General features: G+C 34.6%; 3 protein-coding genes and 1 long non-coding RNA gene across 8 annotated transcripts in view; 2 read left to right on the forward strand and 2 right to left on the reverse strand.

Annotated features, from left to right (window-relative positions):
- Positions 1-2,170, reverse strand: part of ssp3 (SCAPER domain-containing protein short spindle 3) — a 314,720-nt gene extending 312,550 nt beyond the window's left edge. For 2 of the 3 annotated variants that reach the window (XM_087343366.1, XM_087343365.1), the window contains exons 1-3: positions 1,817-2,170; positions 1,570-1,722; positions 405-508 (exon numbers count right to left, since the gene is read on the reverse strand). In XM_087343366.1, the coding sequence (XP_087199492.1) occupies positions 405-508; positions 1,570-1,722; positions 1,817-1,925 (366 nt within the window). In that variant the 5' untranslated portion in view covers positions 1,926-2,170. The remainder of the gene's footprint in view (positions 1-404; positions 509-1,569; positions 1,723-1,816) is intronic. The other variant, XM_087343367.1, reaches the window with a different exon arrangement.
- Positions 2,171-3,060: 890 nt separating this feature from the next.
- On the forward strand, positions 3,061-8,970 carry endos (endosulfine alpha). Its single transcript, XM_022063485.2, has 4 exons — positions 3,061-3,246; positions 3,396-3,505; positions 5,626-5,742; positions 8,073-8,970. The coding sequence occupies exons 2-4, from the start codon at positions 3,419-3,421 to the stop codon at positions 8,253-8,255; spliced, it is 387 nt and encodes a 128-aa protein (XP_021919177.1). The 5' UTR covers positions 3,061-3,246; positions 3,396-3,418; the 3' UTR covers positions 8,256-8,970.
- Positions 8,971-11,148: 2,178 nt separating this feature from the next.
- Positions 11,149-19,269, forward strand: LOC110829602 (uncharacterized). 2 transcript variants are annotated; one of them, XM_022063481.2, is made up of 7 exons: positions 11,149-11,293; positions 11,375-11,600; positions 13,133-13,248; positions 13,443-13,556; positions 15,853-15,971; positions 16,510-17,086; positions 17,939-19,269. In XM_022063481.2, exons 1-7 carry the CDS (start codon positions 11,149-11,151, stop codon positions 18,625-18,627), a joined length of 1,986 nt encoding a protein of 661 aa, XP_021919173.2. In that variant the 3' UTR covers positions 18,628-19,269. The 2 variants fall into 2 exon arrangements, with proteins under 2 accessions (XP_021919173.2, XP_021919174.2); XM_022063482.2 differs by having other exon boundaries at positions 11,375-11,555.
- LOC147874796 (uncharacterized) lies at positions 15,331-20,019 on the reverse strand. Of its 2 annotated transcripts, none has more exons than XR_015533758.1 (3): positions 19,877-20,019; positions 19,617-19,762; positions 15,331-16,908 (listed from the first exon to the last, which is right to left on the reverse strand). It is a non-coding gene; the product is annotated as an uncharacterized LOC147874796 (long non-coding RNA). The 2 variants fall into 2 exon arrangements; XR_015533759.1 differs by having other exon boundaries at positions 19,617-19,759; positions 19,877-20,014.
- Position 20,020: the final 1 nt, after the last annotated feature.

The raw sequence follows: 20,020 nt of genomic DNA on the forward strand, positions 1-20,020 counted from the left end.
CACCATTGTGCTACAACCCAGAAGACAGCGATCTCTGTACGCACCTCCATAAAAACCTCAAATCCTACAATTGTTTACAGGCTCACAAATACCATTACAAATATGCCACCTGTTAGATAAAAATGCATTGACTTTTCTAAAAGCAATAAATCTAATGTCATTACTCTCTATTGCCTTTCATTACAACAAAACTTCATTAATATAAAAATAATTTGTCACTTCACAAAACTTCACTATACAGACATTTTACAGCCCTAAATTTGCATAAAGGGTCATGTGTAAACAAAACAAACCTTTAATGGAACCCCAAAAGTATATTTGTCCACTGCTTTTTAACTCTTATAGTTGCATGTGAGCACAAAGAAATTATCATGCATCCATTCCATTCATCCCACACAACTAACCTTGCACTCCGAAACGCTTTCATCTGTTTCACACGTCTGATAGATTTCATCCACAGCTCTCTGCAAGTTGCCAAACAGAAAGGCCCAGTATCTTGCCTGCAGTTCTAAAATAAAACACAACAAAACTTTCATTAGGTAAAAAACACAAAAAATATACAAATTTCAACACAACTGCAAATAATGACATAAAATATCAAAACAAAAACATAAATGTAAAAATATTTTTCTAAAAGTTATTAGAAATAACAATTTAACATTCTCATTTAAACATGTAATCTCACATTTCCTTTGCCACCTTCTTACTTTATCAGCAAATCTACTGAATTCATTCATCGCCCTGATGACGGAGGCAGTATGACCTCCGAAACTTCGGTACACATCTACCAGACTACACGGCGCAACAACCCAGAAGACAGAAATCTTCATACAGAAAATGTGTTTTGGCCTGATGTCACATCACCTTCAAGTGTTAACCAGATTGTACCGACAATTTTTTATTACCTTCTATACAAGTAGCTCTCTTACAGGAAGGTATCTTACTATATAAATGTCATTTTTCTCAACATATACACATAGTTAATTTATGTGAATGTAAAGAATTTCAAACAAATATGACTTTTCACAGTAAAATGCTTCACAAAACCAAATCCCAATGTAGCTCCAACTTGTTATTTACATGTGTTATAAATAATAATCATGCATACAATATACTTTCACAAAGATATTTAAATACAGCATTTTAGGTGATATAGGATCAAAGGTTAAATTTGAACACACTGAGAACGTGACTGTGCTGAATATACTGGTGTAATAGGTCAACGAAAAGGAAATTTTATGAACTTGAAATGAGTTCTGTGTCTCAATTATGGTAGAAGTTATGCAACTTTTTCTGTGCCCAAAATATGTGTCTTTTAACAGCTTTAGATATCTTCTCTCAAATATTTAGTGATCATACAGTGGTAAAATTTGGCATAAATACTTACCTCCATTGGAGCTACAAGAAAGTCATTAATTTGTGAGGGGGTTGGGTTGGAAATGTCTTTTCTGTGTTTCTTTGATGTGGGATAACACTAACTAAGAAAACCTGGACACATAAGTGAAAATTAACAATTGTACACAAATTAATAAAGGTGTTTTTATTGTAATCTGTACATAAACAACTCACCTGACTTTTTATCTCTACCTGTAGAAGCTGATCGCACCCTGGATCCAGGTTTAGGAGATTCACATGAACGTTTACAAAGTCGTATTACATCTTCCTTTCTTCCTTCACTTTGAAGTCTTGGTGACGTTGGTGGCTTTCGAGTCAGCACTTTACCTACATAAGTATTTATAATATTAAGCCCAATAGCTGTAAAGGTTAAGAACTGGTATGGGCATGACCATTTATGTGCCTCTTTTTAACCGCTCACCTGAATCTGACAGTGTGTGGTCAACAGGTACATTAAAAGCAACCAAATTCCTGGCCGCTCTTCCTTCTTCTTGAACGATGAGTCTAAAATCTTCCATTCCTATTGTCATTAACGACGATCACACCTACAAATCAAGTCCACGAATTATGTACGAATCAGACATACATTAATACATGACCTCGTCTATCAAAAGCACATTCCTGTAGTATGTTATACCAGCCATACTACTTTTATGTAGATACTAACACTGCTAACTATGGTTACTTTATGCTAACAACATTAAAACATGTTCTGCTTTTGACATCCCCCAAACTAACATTCAATTCGAGATAATGTACACAAGACAGAGGATATAACGACTTTCTTACCAGAAAAGATTATTTCGCAATGCCAGTGGGAATAGAACCGTATCTATGGTAGAAATGGCGACAAATTTAGTCTTCTTGGAAAAGCAGTTTAAAATGAGAAAACAGCTTATGTGCGCAGTACGACAGAGCAATTTGATTTTTTTTAATGAATTAAAAGCAAACGTAGGTTTCTTACGAATTTGCATACACTGAAATGAAAGTCATGCGACATCGGCATTTCATTCATTTACAAACTTTCTTCCAGTGTGCTGTTGTGGTATTTCAATTTGCCCAGTTTGCGTATGCAAAAATTTGTATCAGTCTTTTGTAAACGAAGGTTTAACCTTATAAGAATTCAAAATGGTTTAAGCACCTGCATTGATAATATTTTTGGAGATAGTTCTAGAAAGGAACATTATCAAATAAAATCTACGATAAACTGACTGCCTAACCATGAAGCTTAACTAATAGCAATAACATAAAACCAGTTGCCAATAATTACAGTTGGATGAAACAAACAACATAAACAAGTGGTATATCTTTTCTCGAATTTACAACCCATCTATGGAATAAAAACTGAGAATTGGTATACAGCAGTTAAGGACTTGATTTAAAGGGAATATTTATAAGCATTTTTACAAGCATTCTTAAAGCAAGCTTTCTGTCCATAAACCACCGATAAAGGTAGTTGAAACTAATGAACAGACAACTAAAGGTCTTGCAAACATAAGTATCATCTTTGCAAAGGATATCAGTAACCAAGTAATAAAACCTTAAGATTATTGCAAGTTTGTAACTTATGTCTTCAATCTTTGGCATTTACTTTGAAATAACTTTTATATCTGTGATATCTACCAGAGGTAACTGGCATGGACAACCGAACGCTTATAAGATCGCATAACCATAGTCTGAAGGTCCAAAGAATGTGAACAGTTTAGTGTCCTTAAGTTTGCTATATTTATTTGAATGAGTCATATCATATTTGTTTTGATTAGAAGGTGAATGGAAATATTGTTCTCGCCACTTCCCTGCAAGTATTGTTGATATTATCAACATCACTTTGATTTTAAGGATATCTTAAAGGTAAATTGTAATTAGTTGACATTAAAATTTGCAACTGCATTGTTACTGACAAACTGGCCAATGCGCCAAGGCTTTATTACGAAATTAGAAAGTTAATATTAATAGTTATTCATTGATTTCCATTTCTGACAGTCTTATTTTTCTCCCAGGAGTGTAAACTGATCGGAAAGCAATGTCTGAACAAGAGGAAAGTTTAGCAACCGGTGACGAAACTTTGACAGCTGGAAGTGAGAAAGATCAAGAAAATGCGCCAGAAGATGTGAGTGTATACATAATATTTGGCATAATTAAATTAACAGAACGGTAAAATTATGCTCACTCCTTAGCAACATTTTCAATACGGTATACTCTTATTTGAACTTGTAATGTAAGTTAACCATTTAATGATGTGTATTGTTTTTATAGTGTGTTTTACATGTACCACAATGATTTTAGTAGATTGCTTCTTACAGACGAAAAATGGAATAAAATATGATGACCTAGTGAAGGCCATCTACATATTGGATGGACATTTTGAAACTATGTTCTCACAAAAGTATGTTATGGAATTTATTTGTGGGATGTGCTCCAGTTTTGGAGATAGATGAAGAGTTGATTTTTCACAGAAAGACAGATAAAGCAGTTGTGAATGCTCCAGTCTGGCTAGTATTACACCATCAGATCACTGATTTGGAGTATTATAAAAGATTATATATCTTCTCCATTCAATAAGATCTGTCATAATGTTTTGCTATGCGACTGCTGTATGTTTTATGCATTTACAGCATTTCTTTGCTTTGTACACAGACCACCATTATAATGTAGGAAAATGGTGGTACTACCAATCTACTAAAAGTGAAAATTGTGCTTTCATGCATGCATAACAATGAGAGAATATGTCTGTGGATTAAGCTGTGTTGTACTGTCAAGTCATGCAGTCTGAATCACACTCATCCTCATCCAAGTTTACTAGTTGTGTTTCATACCACATGATTATTTTTTATTTGGCGTTGTTGCATGAGTTACATTATGTTTCTTGTGATGGTGGTAAATTAGTCTGGTTGTTTTTAATTTTGAACATTACTTTTAATTTTATTTCTATTTTATTATATTGTCATCTTGACCGAGAATGATTGGGAAACTCTCCACATATCACCAAACAGAGACTATCAAAAGAACTTCAGAGCAGCCTTTAGCAGAGTGTGGTCAGGGCTGTTTGAAGGGCCTTAACAAAGGTCAGGACCCAGCAGTGATCTGAGTGCCTGGGGTGACTGAAGTTGTTTCTTCTAGATCAATTCGGCACAGAGAATATTGTATAAAAATTGGTGAATAGCACAATCCCTAACATATTTAAAGAAATACACAGGACAGAACAGAAACTGTTTTTCTTGTAATATTAATGTCAGTGTCTTATAAAATTGTCACAATTTTTGTATCTGTGACATCTGTTTCAGTTTGATATTCATAATTATGTTTCTCTGGAACCAACACAAATCAAACACGTCCTGCACTGGCAGATCTTGAAGATTTCATGGAATTTAAATGTGATATGGAAAAATCTTTCTTAACTGCAATGGTATTGTAATTGCAGGGCTGTGGAGTCGGTACTAAAATCTCCGACTCCAACTCCATAAAAGCTCAATATGTATTCATCATCATCATCATCAGGGATTAGGCACTAATGCCTGTTCCAGCTTCAAATTGATCTTCCCATCTTCTTTTTGGCTGACCTCGATCTCTTTTCCCAATAGGTTTGTAGCGGAACGCAGCCTTAGGAAGTCTGTCTTCAGACATTAGTTCCAATATGTATTAATAAAGGTAAACCTACTAAAATGGTAAATGGCACCATAATTCATCACCACCATGTGAATAATCAGCCTACTTTTTAGACTTATAACCCATATTTAAATATACGTCTAATTGTTATTCCAGAAATCAGTTGATTTGTAGACAGTTTGTATTCTTAAGGTACCGGATCCAAAGTTACAGAGCATTATTCCCACATCGTTGAATCTGCCTAAGCGTGAGGCTGCCAGTGGCTCACACGGTATAGAAATTGTTCTTAAGATTTTATATCGAGGTCAGAGTCAGTACATTTTTACCGACTCCACCTAAAATTGCTTCTGACTCCGACTCCACAGCCCTGTGTAATCGGCAAGCAACTTGGCATGTGGGTGGTCACATTTCTATGAAATAGACAGCAATTCTACTGGTAATTGAAAATGTATTTTACTGTGGACTATGCACAGCTTGAACTGCTATTCAGAGCTGAAACCTAAGGTACATGTTTTCAGCAAGGCGTGGCCAAGAATTTCACCATGACTGTATAACCTGCCCATAATGGTTGCTCATGCACCAAGTAGTTTGCCTGTGGTTGTACTTATATTACTATTATTTCAGGTTTCAACAACAGATATAGAAAAATTGGAAGAAGCTAAGCTAAAAGCCAAATTTCCTATGGCAGGAAGACCTATGAGTGGCCACTCAGTCTTTTTGCAGAAGAGGCTTGCTAATAGGGTAAGGAATATTACGTTTTTGTTATAATTTTACTTTTTTAAATTCTGGTGCAATGGAATCCCTGTTTAATGTTTCTTTGTTTAAGGTTTTTCTTCCATTACTGTTCCAATTCTGTGATTCTAAATCCCATTATTTCACTGTTAAATTTTCGGTACCTGTTGGTTATCGGGACACAAAACGGGAGAGTCGAATATCTGGACTTGGATTGGATGGAAAACTGCGCATGCATATCAATATACCCGTATACTCGGTTGTTGTTATCTGTTGGTTCGTTCAGTTATTTATTGCTGTTCGGTACCATGTTAAAAAATCTAAAATCTATAAGCGAACTTTGGTCTCCGGAGACAGGTTGTAACAACAATTAACATGCATGCATATCAAAATAAAATATAATAATTTGTCATTTATTGAAATAAAATATAATAACTTTCAAGTATATGTCATTTATCCACATACATTAACCTAATCTAACCTATTTTTAAAGCGATGTGTCCCGATAACCCACAAGTACCAAATTTTCTTAATTAAAGGTCTTTTCAGTTAATGTCTGACTATTATCTCCTGTGGGAACATTAAATGGAGGTTTTGGTCTAAAATGTCTTCAGATCTTCAAGTCCATCCTTACCCCCTTATACTTAGAAATGTTATTCCACATGAATTTTGTATCAGTATCAGAAGATTTTTATATCAGTTGGACCTTGAACATGGCTGTCTTCTGGGTCGTACCATCGTATAGTCTGGTAGAATTTTATTAACATTTTAGAGATATTATGATATTATGAAACTTATCTTAGTTTTACTTCAAAATGCCAGTATTACCTACAAGAAAACACACATTACCCTTGCAAATTTAAGTATTTTAATCTTAAAAAAATATTGTTCATTCTGAGAACCAAATGAAATTCATAAATGGATATTGTGACATGAAAATTTCTGAATTTAAAAGCATTTGGCAGAAAATACTTACCACTAACATGCAAAAGGTTTTAAATTATTCAAGTACCCAATTAAATTCAGTCTTCAACTTTACATTTTTCTTTTACTTTTATTAAAATTGCTATTCTTAAATTACAGTGATATATATTTATAATAATTAAAATATTTTAAATTTTATAAATCATAGATTTCATTCTTAAACATCGTGTATGATTTTCTTTGTGTGACATAACTATGATGGTTAATAATTTATTTATTTATTTTATGCAATAGTCAGAGTTCCAGTTCTTTAGTATTTTCAAATAAATAAGAGTAATTTTATGCTACCAAAACATTACATGATATATCAATATGATGAATTCATATCAATATTAAATAAATTTCCTGGATGTATCATACACATTTATATGTATGAACTGACATATTTATTCATGTTATTAAATCTAGCTGGGCTGTTTTCAAGTATGTGAAACAGAATCTTTCCAATATTTTTAAAGGTTGTACTAAAGTATCTTTTGACCCTGTGTTGATATTTTGTAATTTGTTTTGATATCCTGTCAAACCTTGCAATGTTCTTTCCAAATACACTTTTGTTTGTCCCCTGTCATGTAAGTTTAATACAGGCAACTCTCGGTTTACGAACGATTTCCGTTCAAAAACGTTGTTTGTTATACGTTTTTGTTCGTTATGTGTATCTTGCATTCCTGAGCTTTTACGATACGTATCGTATACATTAGCAGCCATTTTAAAGCATTAAAACCATGTACTAATTATCATATAATAATTTTCCGGTAATTATTGTAATAAATACATTTTTAAAAGTTTATTTATTTAAATCTTACGGTTATGTTCACTATACGTTTGGCATTTCGTTTTATAAGGAAATCTATCTATTGACGACTTTAAGAAATTTTGAATGAATTGTGACGTTCGTTATAGGAAATGTTCGTAAATCGAACGTTTGTAAACCGAGAGTTGCCCGTACTAAAAACAAATGTTATGTGACAGTACATAAAAGTATGTAAACAATTAAGGTAATGAGTATCAATTGATTACCTGTTTAACTTTCCATTTTCCATTCTTGGTCACCCTCAATCCCTGTATTATTGTTTGGCAATTTTAGATTGTGAAATTTTCTTTTCCACGTAATTAGTTTCAGGTACACCATGCTGAAAATATGGAATTTAATTTCTTGAATATTACCTCCAGTAGGAGTTTAGTTTAAAGTAGTTTTATGAGGAAATCTGTGATGGGAGCAGCCATTTGCTAGGAGGAATCCTGCAAAAAAAGACTTGAAAAAGTAATTTAACTTAGTTTTTCATATATAAAATACTTAATGAGCAAATATTAATTTCCTATTTCTTATATGTGGTTACTTTTATCTGTGATGACAGCAAAAGTATTTTGATTCTGGCGATTACCAAATGGCTAAGCAAAAGTCCGCTGCAAAGGCCCGCCAAGCTCCGGCGGTCCTGGCATATGCGACAGGCGACGCAATCCCGACGCCAGAGAGTGTGCCCGTCCGCAAGACATCCATTATTCAGCCCACAAAGTTTACTTCCAGCTCTACCACGTAGATGTGAACTTTCCACTGCCACAATGGTTGAGGGAACTGTGAATATCTGGCAGCATACGCATTATAGCTTTTTTTGAAAATTATAATTTAAATGTTTGGTGTACTGTGTAATGATTTTTTAAGTTTTGGAACTTTGAACCACTGTTTGACAGTGCTGTGTTTGAAGGTGGGGAAACAGAAGAACAGGTAGAATATCCGTGGACAGATCTAGGCGATAGAAGATCCACGTTACAAACATATATTCATACGATACATATTGAAGCTTCTAAATTGCATGCCTTGCCCATGTGTCCAGTCTCCGAGGACCGGTGTCATTTTCTTCTTTTCCCTGTACACTGTTCCTGTAATTTCAAATTGGTTTGGTGAATTGAATTTTAAGGCGTGAAATTGTAAATTTGCCGAAGAGCACATCTGTGAGGAAATGCAAAGCAAGCAAAAAAAAAAAGAGGAAAACGTAAGTTATCAACGAAATGTGTTATTCATGTTACATTGGTACGTTAAATATCTTCTGTCATAACCTTGTTTGTATAATGTAATGAATATTTAAGAGGTCTATAAGTTGTTTTTGTGTCGTAAATTAAGTTTGATATATGAAATTAATACTTTTGTCATTCTGTATCTGTGAAGAGGAATCAAACTCATTTTGTATCAGTCGGAAATATCTTCTGTTGTAATATGGGGAAAACAATTAAAAGAATGTCACTTTTCGGTGGAAATTTTTTGAAGATTTTAATTAAATCTGACTTTTAAAATTTGTGGTTGGAATTAAAATGGAAAGAAAATTACAGATTAACCCCCACCCCCAGTTTGGTTTTCCTTCAGACATCATTTGAAAATAAAGAATACTCACGAATGCTGTCCTGAAATTGTTCGGTATTATTATTGTGACACGAAATGGAGTACTACTGCATTTGCCCGAAATATAAAATTATTCTCTGTTTCAAATGAGAAAACTCTCCCAGATTTTATGCTCAGTCACATCCCCTGCTCCACTTAGTTTTTTAAGTTATGAATAATGAATTGGAAAGGATGTGGAAGGAAGCAGTCATGGCTGAATTTGAGGCACTATCCTAACTTTTGCCTAGTAGGACTTTGAGAAACCATTAACCAGTTAGCGGTTATGTTCAGTCCCAGTCATTGTTCAATACGCACTGTTTTTTCGAGCTGTGAATTAAAATGTGTGTAATGAATGAGGTGTTGACACTCCATTGTTTCTTAATACACAATTTTAGCATTCTGCTAAAGACTTATCCTGGCAAGACATTATTACAATGATAAAAATAAATACAGGTAGCCCTCGATTTACGCCGGGGATGCGTTCCTGGACGAACCGGCGTAAATTGAAACTCTTTTATAATGTAAATCAATAGGAAGTCAATGACATGCGTTTCTAGCACCAAAACATTGACGAGTAATATAATGGCATTACATTTAAAGCTCTGAAATGACGTAAATAAATTAAAGGGAATTTAAAAAAAATATATTTTATACACTTACAATCGGCAATTCGTTGGTCCCCGCGATTGACTGAGATTCTTTCGTGTGATCGATGTGTACAGTAATCTCTGCTGTTATGCGATAGTTGCATTCATGTAAGACGCCAACCTATAGAAAATCGCTTAGTAAAAATAACCCCGGTACCTCCGCAGAAATGAAATTAGTCCTTTGAAAGTTTAAAGCGCCAGAAATGAAATTGCATAAGAGAAAACTCGCATATGCAAAAGTTTGCATTTTACAAACAGCTTCTATCGATTCATCGATCTCATTGAAGCAAATTCGATTTTACGAAATACGTAATTGCAGAGATGATTGCATTTATAATTTGTATTCAAAATCAGCGATATAAGAATTACGACTTAGTATACGAATCAGCACGAGATACATTGTAAAACGTTATAAATAATAGTAAAATATATTTTTCCACTTTCTGGTTTCAAAATCGGCGTTATTCTGAATCGGCGCAAATCGAGGGCTACCTGTACATGATCTTAAAATTGTAGACTGTGATCATACGTGGTAAATATTCATGCAACGTGTTCTATTATAAGTCTGTGATACAGATCCTTTTGTGGAGTAATGCACATTCAGTTGGTGAAGAAATTCCTTGCTTTTTAATTAATCCAAAGGTTCATCAGAGTATTCACAAAAGCCCACTACTGAACCCACATCCTGAGCAAGTTCAATCCAATCCACACCTTGACGCCTTGTGTGCATTTAAATATGATACTTTTGTGCGTGTATTTGTCTCATTATTTATTATCAAAGGTTTACAAATTAGAAGAAAGATCATGTGCCATCTATGTTTGCGTACAGTATAATAATAGGCTCCAAATACATATAAGAATATGAGATTTCAGACTTGAACACGGAGACTATACTTCTCTGAAACGTTTATATCAACCTGCAAGTCCACATTGTGGACTGCTCTGAAGACCAACATCAATATGAAGCCCCTAACTGATGTGTCCCAGTTATTTGTGTTCCCCAATACGAGTGAAGAGATTTACTCCGCAGAGTATACTAAGTTCCAGCGGTGTGCTTTGTTCCACGTCGATCGAGTGAAATGTTAAATAGTTTAGATGGCAGCACGAATAATACAAATGCCACTGAAAGACGTCATACGAAGCGAACATGCCAGTGTTTGGTCCCACGTGGCTTGCGTCATAACGGAGGCTTATCCCTCGTGGTTCCGCCGGTGATTGGGCAAGGTGTGCGGCAATCAGGGTCTAGGCCGGCAGCATTCATTTATTTGAACGGACGTATTTCAACGCAACTATTGTTTTAGTGATATACCTCTGATTTCTAAGGTATTTATTAGTAATTGTAAGTTATAAATGTACTTTTTGGAACGTGTGAAGAACTATGCCATATAAAGCTACACGAAAGAAGTAAGAATGGCAGCTAATTACCGTAGAAATCCAAACTATGAACAGCTAGGCATTCATGATACGCCTCTCACATATGCAATTGAAAAGGGGGACTTCAAAGCAGCCGAAAAACTGATTGAAGAAAATGTGTCGCCATCTTATTTAGACGAAGGTATTGTTGTGTATAGTAGCAAGATGTATAAATTTTGTTAACTTGTTTATGAGCAATTAGTAATTTCATTTTCCTTCCCAGGTCCCTTTCAAAGAACTCCATTAGCGTTGGTGTTATCAAGTCATCCTGAGTTAAGGAAATTTCCACGTCATCTTCGATTGGCTAAATTATTGGTTGAAAGAGGAGCTAATCCTAACCTTCGAATGCCAGAAGCCGAACGGCGAGGATCAAGCGTTAGTCCTATGGAATATGTCTTGTCTTTGTATGAACATGCCGATATTCTCTACAGAAATGAAATTGATGTTATGTTAGTAATAAACATATTTTATTTAAAGTGTATTAAATAAGTAGATTGATGAATGTATAGACAGATATTTGCCTCCCGTAGATTCTAGTAAGCAGGATGTGGAAGGAGTAAGATGTACAGTACGATCACTACACGTAAGCCACTTGTTCAATAGTAGTTGGAATAATAGAATATAATTCTTTTGGCATGAAAGGATTCCATTTAGATAGTCATGGCACAAAATAAATGAATAGAAGAATTATGAGTGCCAAGTTCCACACCCTAAAAAATTCATCATTCAGTCATTGGGCCATTTTATATATAACCTATAGAGTTGGCAGAGCAGGTTGGAATAAACCTTGAAACAAGGACCCATATTTTTTAGCTTCGCAGGCAAGAGTTGTTGATACTACGAAGATGAATTTGTTTTCAAAACTTCACATTGAGAGTAATATATAAATATACATTGATCCAGTATAGGTATTCTACTGTTCACGATGTCTTTTCCCATGCCATCTGGTTTCGTTATTAATATATATACAGGGTGAATACAAATGAGCAGAGCAGTTTCAAATATTTATTTTAACAAAAACTAAACAGCATACAAAAATGAAATATACATGGACTGGAAGGAGAACTTTGAAATATTTGATGTAGCATATAGGAGAAGTGGCATAACTCCAGTGATCACCACTAGGAGGACAATTCTTGATATGGCGGTAAAATAATGACTCAGTCCAAGAATGTTTTAATTGAATTTATACTGTGGACTTCCTTAAAAATCCTGTTGAATGTTGGTCACCAAGTTAACGTAACGAAACCGAAGCTCACAAAACATTTTCATCAGTTGAGTCGCCATTTGACGACCGTCAACAGCCATTGTTGGAGTTATATCACTCTTCTTGCATGCTACAAAGCTTTTAAGTTCTGCCTCCGATGGTGTAAGTTTTGTTATGTATGCTGTCTGGTTATCTGAAATATTTTAAACCACTCGCATCATTTGTGTATGCCATGTATATAACATGCCACATGTCCTTTATTTAAAAAAAAATTAGATTTTCATTGGATTTTAAATTAAAATTACACCTATCCCAAGATGGATTTATTAAATCAAATCTGCTGTAACTAATGTAATTGCATATTTTAAAAGATTAAGTCTGACATGAAGGCTAGTGTAATGAGTAACTAAAAATATTGATTTAGTAGTGTTAAAACATCGAACACCATGATATTCTAGCATAAAGTTTGTGGCAGTCGTGAATTAAATAATGTTACGAGAGAAATTGTAAAAGTTCACATGGGTCAGATCCAGCTAGTGATAGGGGGTTCCCCATGCCAGATTTAGATCTTCCTTCATTTACATATTAAGGAAGTTTTCTTCTTCAGTGTCTGTGCTGTTGGGCAAGGCTCCATCACCTCGAGACCCCTAGTTTTTAATCATTCTAGCGCAGTCCAATATGCTGCTGAATTATGCATTTTTATAGGAATGTGGAAAGTGTGTGTATTACTATGAATAGCTTTGTTTTGAGTGAATTTGACCTTTTATGTTTCAGAAAAGGTTATGGAATTTTTGTTGACCCACTATTTACAATTGGTCTACACGATGAAACAGAATTAACTCTTGTTCAGTTAAAGGAACAACTCATAGAGCTTTTAGATGTCTTGCTAGGTATGTCATAATATACTTAGTTTTATGTGTGAGGCTAATGACTTATCCCCGTCAAGTATCAAGATGACGTTGAGATCTAGAATATGTGGATTATTGTATCCATGCTACCATACACTTAAATGATATTGTGCGTAGGCAGTAAAGCAATTTTATACTTCATTTTCCATTGGATAAATTGTGAACTCTGATTTCAGCATGTGGTGGCAATCCAAATATAATTACCAGTATGTCCTGTTCCACTGTGTACCATTTTGTCTTGGCACATCCTGATCCAAACATTGAGCTGGTTATGAAGCTGTGTGAAGCAGGTATGGGCAGATATCACATTCCAGTTTGCAAGGCATGATAATACTAATAATAATAATAAATATCCGTGGTGTAACAGCCCTCTGTGAGCCAAAGCCGACTAAAGCTGGCTTCACGTTCACATGCCTAAGCAGAGGTAAACGATCATCAAACCAGATATAGGGTGACGTGTGGTCAGCACGACGAACCCCCAGCCATTGCTAGTTTTCATGACCGGATTACGCTACCCATCGTAGCTCCCCAATTTCCTCACGATGCTGGGTTTAGCACCGGTCCCATACACCGGTCGAAAGCTCATGAGAAAATTTCTTCTCCCCCCCGAGACTCGAACCAGCGCGCATTCCGTATCATCGGTCCGAAGCATGATGCCTCAGACCGATTTTTTATATCACGTGATGCCAGTTCTTGAGGTTTAACCTTTCTCATGGACACCAGTTATAATGTAGAATGGGCAGACTCCTTTCCAAAATCAGCTTCCTTCTTCTTCTTCTTCTTCTTCTTCATTGTTGTTATTATAATATTAATAAAGTTACATCTCTTGGGGCAGCAAATAATGGCCACATATGTTTTAACCCTCCAGCGCTCGCGTCCACCCTTGGAACGTTCCGACTCGCGTGTGAGCGCCGCGCCGCAACCCATCAATTGAGCAAATACTTAATCAGACTATTACTGACTTTTAATTTATTTATGGAATTACGATTAAGAGACTAATAAAATGTTAAAACATTGTATAAAAGTCCAATTGAAGCTTTGATTTCATCGATTGAAGATTCTAAACAGTCTCTTTGCCTGGAATAATTTTCTCTAATTTTTTCCAGTTTTTTATTTGTGAATTTTGTGATATCACCCAGTAAATTATTTGGAAAAATAGCTGCCAGCACTCGATCTCAGTTTTGCAGTTTTTTGCGTATCCTTTGACCCCAGGAAGGTGAGAGATAAAGTTTTTCATTGGCGCCTTTTTACTTCTTCGAAGGGGAACGTTTCGAAATTTAGTCATTTTATCTATGCCAAGATAAAGATCACTTATTCCTGCATTGGAATTTTCATCTAAACATTCAGACGAATTTTCGGATTGACTACCGTGATTCTCCTCTCGTGGTTCCTCATCAGAATCCTGTCTATCATCGAATTCACAATCTGTAATTTCTCCTGCACTCACTTGTTCTCTTTCACGTTCTTCTTGTTCTAATAACCACTTCAACCAATCATTTGGATCAGATGATCTTGTTTTAGAAGCCATTATTGGTAAACATGAACAATAAAGAAGAAATTAACCCAAACGTAAAACATTTCACTTTGGAATACAAACACTCGCGTGTGAGCGGTCCGCCGCACTATCAGAATTCTACAAGTAAACTGAACAAAGTGGGTCTATAGTCATAGCTAGAAATTTTTCCTTTGAAATTTCCATTGAAGGGGGTTTCCTCTTAACATAGATCGAGCGACAGGATAGAAAAAAATTCCTAGAAAGAGTTATCAGACTTTTACTGATAATGCGGCGCTGCGCTCACAACGCGAGTCCTGGAGGGTTAAAGGTTGACAGTGACAAACTCTGTGACATTCATAAGAATATTGTACAAATTCCATTTCCTCAATAAATTGGGTTTTTGACTTTAAAATTGTAGCCATTATAGTGTTTGGGTCACAGTTATTACTGTCACTTCTTGTGTGAGCATGGTGTATGTATTAGAGAGAATTCCGTGTTTATGCATCTGCGTTGTTTAGGTCCTGTGCGCTCACTTTACCACACCATACCCAATCAACTTCAGCCTCAGATTATTGTTGGTAGATCAGCTGACATTTATATACAGCATTTATTACATTCATTTCTATGCTGTATATTCTGATAAGTACAGATATTTTGTCGTACAGTCTACATTAAGCGCTGCCAAGGTGTGACGCTGACCACTCAGGTTGAGAATGAGTAGGAGCTACATGGCCTCTCTCCCTGAGCACCTACTTGGCATATAGCAGGATAGCTTTTTACAGTCTACACTTTGCATATTTTTATATACTTAACAGATTGCGTAAGGATTCATGTTCTGAGAGATATTGCTCTCAAACATTAACAGAAGATCATCAGATAGCCCACAAGACGGAAGTTATACACAGAGAATAAAAGCATGTGGTTTTGCACTTAAGAAAGAGAAATAACTGATAAAAGACCTGTCATAAGGTAACAGTAGCCAGATTACCTTTAGTGGGTCAGTATAATGCTGTATGGCATGGTGTGATAAATTTTCCTAACAGCATTACATAATTTTACATTTTAAGTGCATCTTATTATATTTATTGCAGGTGGAGACCTAAATCAGGCTAATCTTCATCGAACAACACCGTTAATGGATCTTATTATGTCTTCACCTGCTGATCTGGCAATGGACGTCCTCTACAACATTTGGAAGAAGAAACCAGATGTTAGTTTTTGTCATGCAACCTGACTGTCATCTCTAAAGTGACATTATACAAGAACTTGTGCCGCTAAATATGATTCAAGGATATCTCGTTATGGTTTATTTAATTCTGCTGTCAGAAGCTCAGATATAGCATAAAATGATTAATGAAAAGTGATATGGGTGGGGAATATACCATGCTTGGTGGATATTAAAAATGTATACACAGTTTTTGGTAGAAAGCCTGAAGGGAAGAGGTCATTTGGAAGACCTAGGCATATGGGAAGATGTTGAAATGGATTAAAAAGGTTCTGCCCTCTTTCCTTAAAGATGCAGGGTGGGAGGGTATAGATTTGATTTGTGTGGTTCAAATAGAGACCATTAACAGGATGTTTCGAACACCATAATGAACCTTGGTGTTTCTTGACTAGCTTAGCTACTATTAACTTTTAAATAATTATTCTGCTCCTTGAAGTTGAAGTACCAGTACTAGAGAAACAAAATTAGTATTCAGGAATAATACTGATTGAATTTGTTTTTTATTTTTATTTTTTATTTTTAGATTTCATCACTGCAATATAAAAACTGCGCTAATGAAACTGCCTTATGGCGATCCATGTTTGCTGGTTCACCCACAGTAGCAACAGAGCTATTACATCGTGGTGCTAGTCCTGCTCCACGTGCCAAAATTGCTGCTGCAAATTCATTTCGTTGTAGTGATCTTGTCAATCGTCAGTTTGCTGAAGAGAGAGCTGTCAGTGCAGTCTCAGCTATGTTAGCACCTCTGCTACAGGATTCGTCACCCTATCTGCGACATAGATCTGTTTGTCTATTCCACAATTTTGAGTTTAGCAGGAATCTGTATCCATTTCATGTTCAATTGTTGGATAAAGTGTTTTCATGTGCTATCTCACCCGTCGTAGACAATACAGCTGTGTCCCAGTGCTTCCCACAAGTAGTACTGGATGAAATAGAAAAGTTTATTCATGAAGAAACACACTTTTCATTTGATTCACTTCAATTGTCAGCCTTTAGACCCCAGGATGTTATGATACTTATGTTTGGAAAGTTACGTGCAGGCCTCCAACAGCTTTGTGTGCGGAAGATAATAGATCACATCTTTTTCACAACAGACATACGTAAGTAATGATTTCTGTGGTGTGAAAGATATTTTCTCATGCAATTTTTTTTATATGGACATTTGTTATTGTCAATAATATAAATAAAATGAATGGAAAATTAAGTATATATTTATGTTTCATCAGAATGCAGGTCAGAATTTTAATAGAAATAAAGCTAATATATATATATTTAAAAATATTTGAGAGCACCCATAGTAAATCAAAATTATATTAATACAGTAGTTAAGAGCAGATTTCATTGTGACAGTACTTTCTGCAATTCAAAGTTGATATAATTGCGTCATATTGTGAATTAAAATTTAATTATTCGTGTTTTTTCCGTCTAATCACAATTGTATATAAATAAAATTTATACATAAGATATTAAAATATCATTTACATATTTGGTACATCTTTTTACTACATGTTTCGGTTACATTGAACCAGAAGTTACACAACAACAGTAATTAAGTTTTAGTTTATAAGATTATAATTTTTAACTTTTAACTTTACACCTGAAGATGGTTCAATATAATCGAAACATGTAGTAAAAAGATGTACCAAATATGTAAATGATATTTTAATATCTTATGTATAAATTTTATTTATATGCAATTGTGATTAGACGGAAAAAACACGAATAATTTCTGCAATTCATTTAAGAATTTTTTTTTTAAACTTTTAAGATTAAAATATACAAAATTATGACTTTACTTGTTTTATATGGGTGTGAAAGTCTTTCACCCGAAGATAACGACTTGAATCGAGGGTGTTTGAAAAAAGGGTACTGAGAATATTTGGATTTTAGAGAGGAGGTTAGATAATTTACTTTCATGGATAATAAATGGGATTATTTTATGTTTGTTTTAGGTAAATCCATGGAACTTATAGCAAAACTTAAAGGCCAGAAGTTAATTGTCCAGAAAGAGAAGAAGATACCTGAGAACAGGAATGAAAATGAAAAGAAAGATTCTGATGAGGCTGGATCTTCAGTGAATATTGTAGTGGAAGATGTGGAACACATTTCGCAGTGGGATGTGGTAATGGAGTTCAATAAGACAGCCATGATCAATTTAGTTCAAGAGCAATTGAATCTTCCTCCCTCATTAATATCAAGGTTTGAAATAGAAGCTACTCGGCTGCAACTTGGAGCAACCCTTAATAATTTTAGGACTGTTGGCTGTGATGATCATTCAGATGAATCAATCTCAGATCCATTTGCAGATGATGATTATGATGATGATTGTGATTGTGATGACTTTGAGAATGACAATGTTGACCTTATATCTGTTGATGAGAATTTTGATGTCACAAGTGATATGAACATGGATGTAGAAATTATGACTGATCAAGATACCATAAGGGATGCTGAATTATTCACGTTACCTAGTGTCTCTGGTTGGGATGGTTTGGAGAAAGGTGTAGCTGTAGCTGAGGATAATAGCAGTGGTTCTGGGGAATGCGTGCCTGAAAGCATCCAGAGGGATCCTAGTTTTGATGGTGCAGTATCAATGGAGGATGTGTCACATTCTGCCAATTCTATGAATACTGACAATTAATCTATTAATTTGTATTTACCTTTCAAGGAAGAGAGGAGAATATTATGACAATTTTAAAAGGCTGTGATTTTGTATAAAGGAACTTGTTTATTCAGAATACTATATTGTATGCTCTGCTGCATAATACTTAGCTGAGTAGACGGAGCTTCTGTTAATGCAAACTACTAGAAAATGATTTATGCAGAATTTGATTTTATTAAGTATAATGTAACAGAATTTTCCTTCTTCCTGGATCTCATGATATACTATATGCAAAATTAATGACCAACTTATGTATTAATTAAAGAAACAAATTTACTTTAAATAGGGACATGCTATGTATAGTGTAAAATGTATTAAAATTTCTAAAGTACATATTAAAACCAGAATGACAAGATTAACTCCAGTGAGTTCCATTTAAATTTTGTATTATCATTTTGCATATGTCATTCATCTTGTTTGTTTTTTGCAGATACGAACCAACTGTTTCAAAGCTGATCACATTATTTGTTATTACAGTGTAGAGTCATACATTATTTTTCCTTACATTGTTAAATATTCACCATGTTAGACAATTGCTCCAATAAAAGCTGTAGATCTCAACAATTTGTATGCATGAATTTTATTTTTTGAGAACATCAATAAAATTTGATTTTAACCTGATGTAGATGTGTTATTGGACCATTAGTTATGTAATTTTGCAACAAAAGTTATGCATAACATCAAGACATCATGCAAATATAAGCGAGTTCTTTACCTAAATAGCAAGACCAGCAATAACCAACTACTGAAGCATCACTATAGAAAATATTGCAAAATTTTAACTCAAGTCATCAAAGAAGCTAAACGCGTGCATTACAATAAATTGATAGTAGAGTCTGAAACTAAAGTAAAAAAAAAAGAAAAAAGTAACTGGCAAACAATCTAGAGGCATTTAAAGCCCACCAATAATGATAAATAATAATAGAGTAAATGATCATAAACTTATGGCAAACTATTTTAATACATACTTTTTAACGATTGTAGAAAGAATGAACGGCAGTGATACCATAACCCCAAAAACCGAAGATGCAACGAAGTTCTTGGCTAAGGCAATTCCTAATTCATTTCCGAATATTAATCTCATTCCTACGACACCATGATGATTTCATCTCTGCTGAAAATTATTAAGCTTTATGTATATCTATAATCTATACGTAAAGTAAGTTTTGTATTTCTATTTAAAATTCTGAGGTTGGTGTATAGTAATTTGTAAAATTATTTTTCATACTTGTATTGCAGAATCTGAAGTTTATGTATATTGATGTGTGAAATACGTTCTTGTACTTGTGTCGAAATTTCTGAAGTTTAAATATATTGTATGAATGATATGTTCTACATCCTTTGGTTTAGTCCTAAGAAGGATCTATGGCAT

This window comes from Zootermopsis nevadensis, unplaced genomic scaffold (genome assembly GCF_977971745.1).
Source record: "Zootermopsis nevadensis isolate Lab colony 2312 unplaced genomic scaffold, Znev_1.0 Znev_ptg000005l, whole genome shotgun sequence".
Lineage (NCBI taxonomy): Eukaryota > Metazoa > Arthropoda > Insecta > Blattodea > Termopsidae > Zootermopsis > Zootermopsis nevadensis.

Excerpts from the sequence above, each read along its gene's own strand:
- endos (XM_022063485.2), top strand. The coding sequence starts at position 3,419 with ATGTCTGAACAAGAGGAAAGTTTAGCAACCGGTGACGAAACTTTGACA. Across the intron at positions 3,506-5,625 it reads AAGAAAATGCGCCAGAAGAT|GTTTCAACAACAGATATAGA; the intron begins GTGAGTGTATAC and ends CTATTATTTCAG. Across the intron at positions 5,743-8,072 it reads AGAAGAGGCTTGCTAATAGG|CAAAAGTATTTTGATTCTGG; the intron begins GTAAGGAATATT and ends CTGTGATGACAG.
- LOC110829602 (XM_022063481.2), top strand. The coding sequence starts at position 11,149 with ATGGCAGCTAATTACCGTAGAAATCCAAACTATGAACAGCTAGGCATT. Across the intron at positions 11,294-11,374 it reads GCCATCTTATTTAGACGAAG|GTCCCTTTCAAAGAACTCCA; the intron begins GTATTGTTGTGT and ends TTTCCTTCCCAG. Across the intron at positions 17,087-17,938 it reads CTTTTTCACAACAGACATAC|GTAAATCCATGGAACTTATA; the intron begins GTAAGTAATGAT and ends TGTTTGTTTTAG.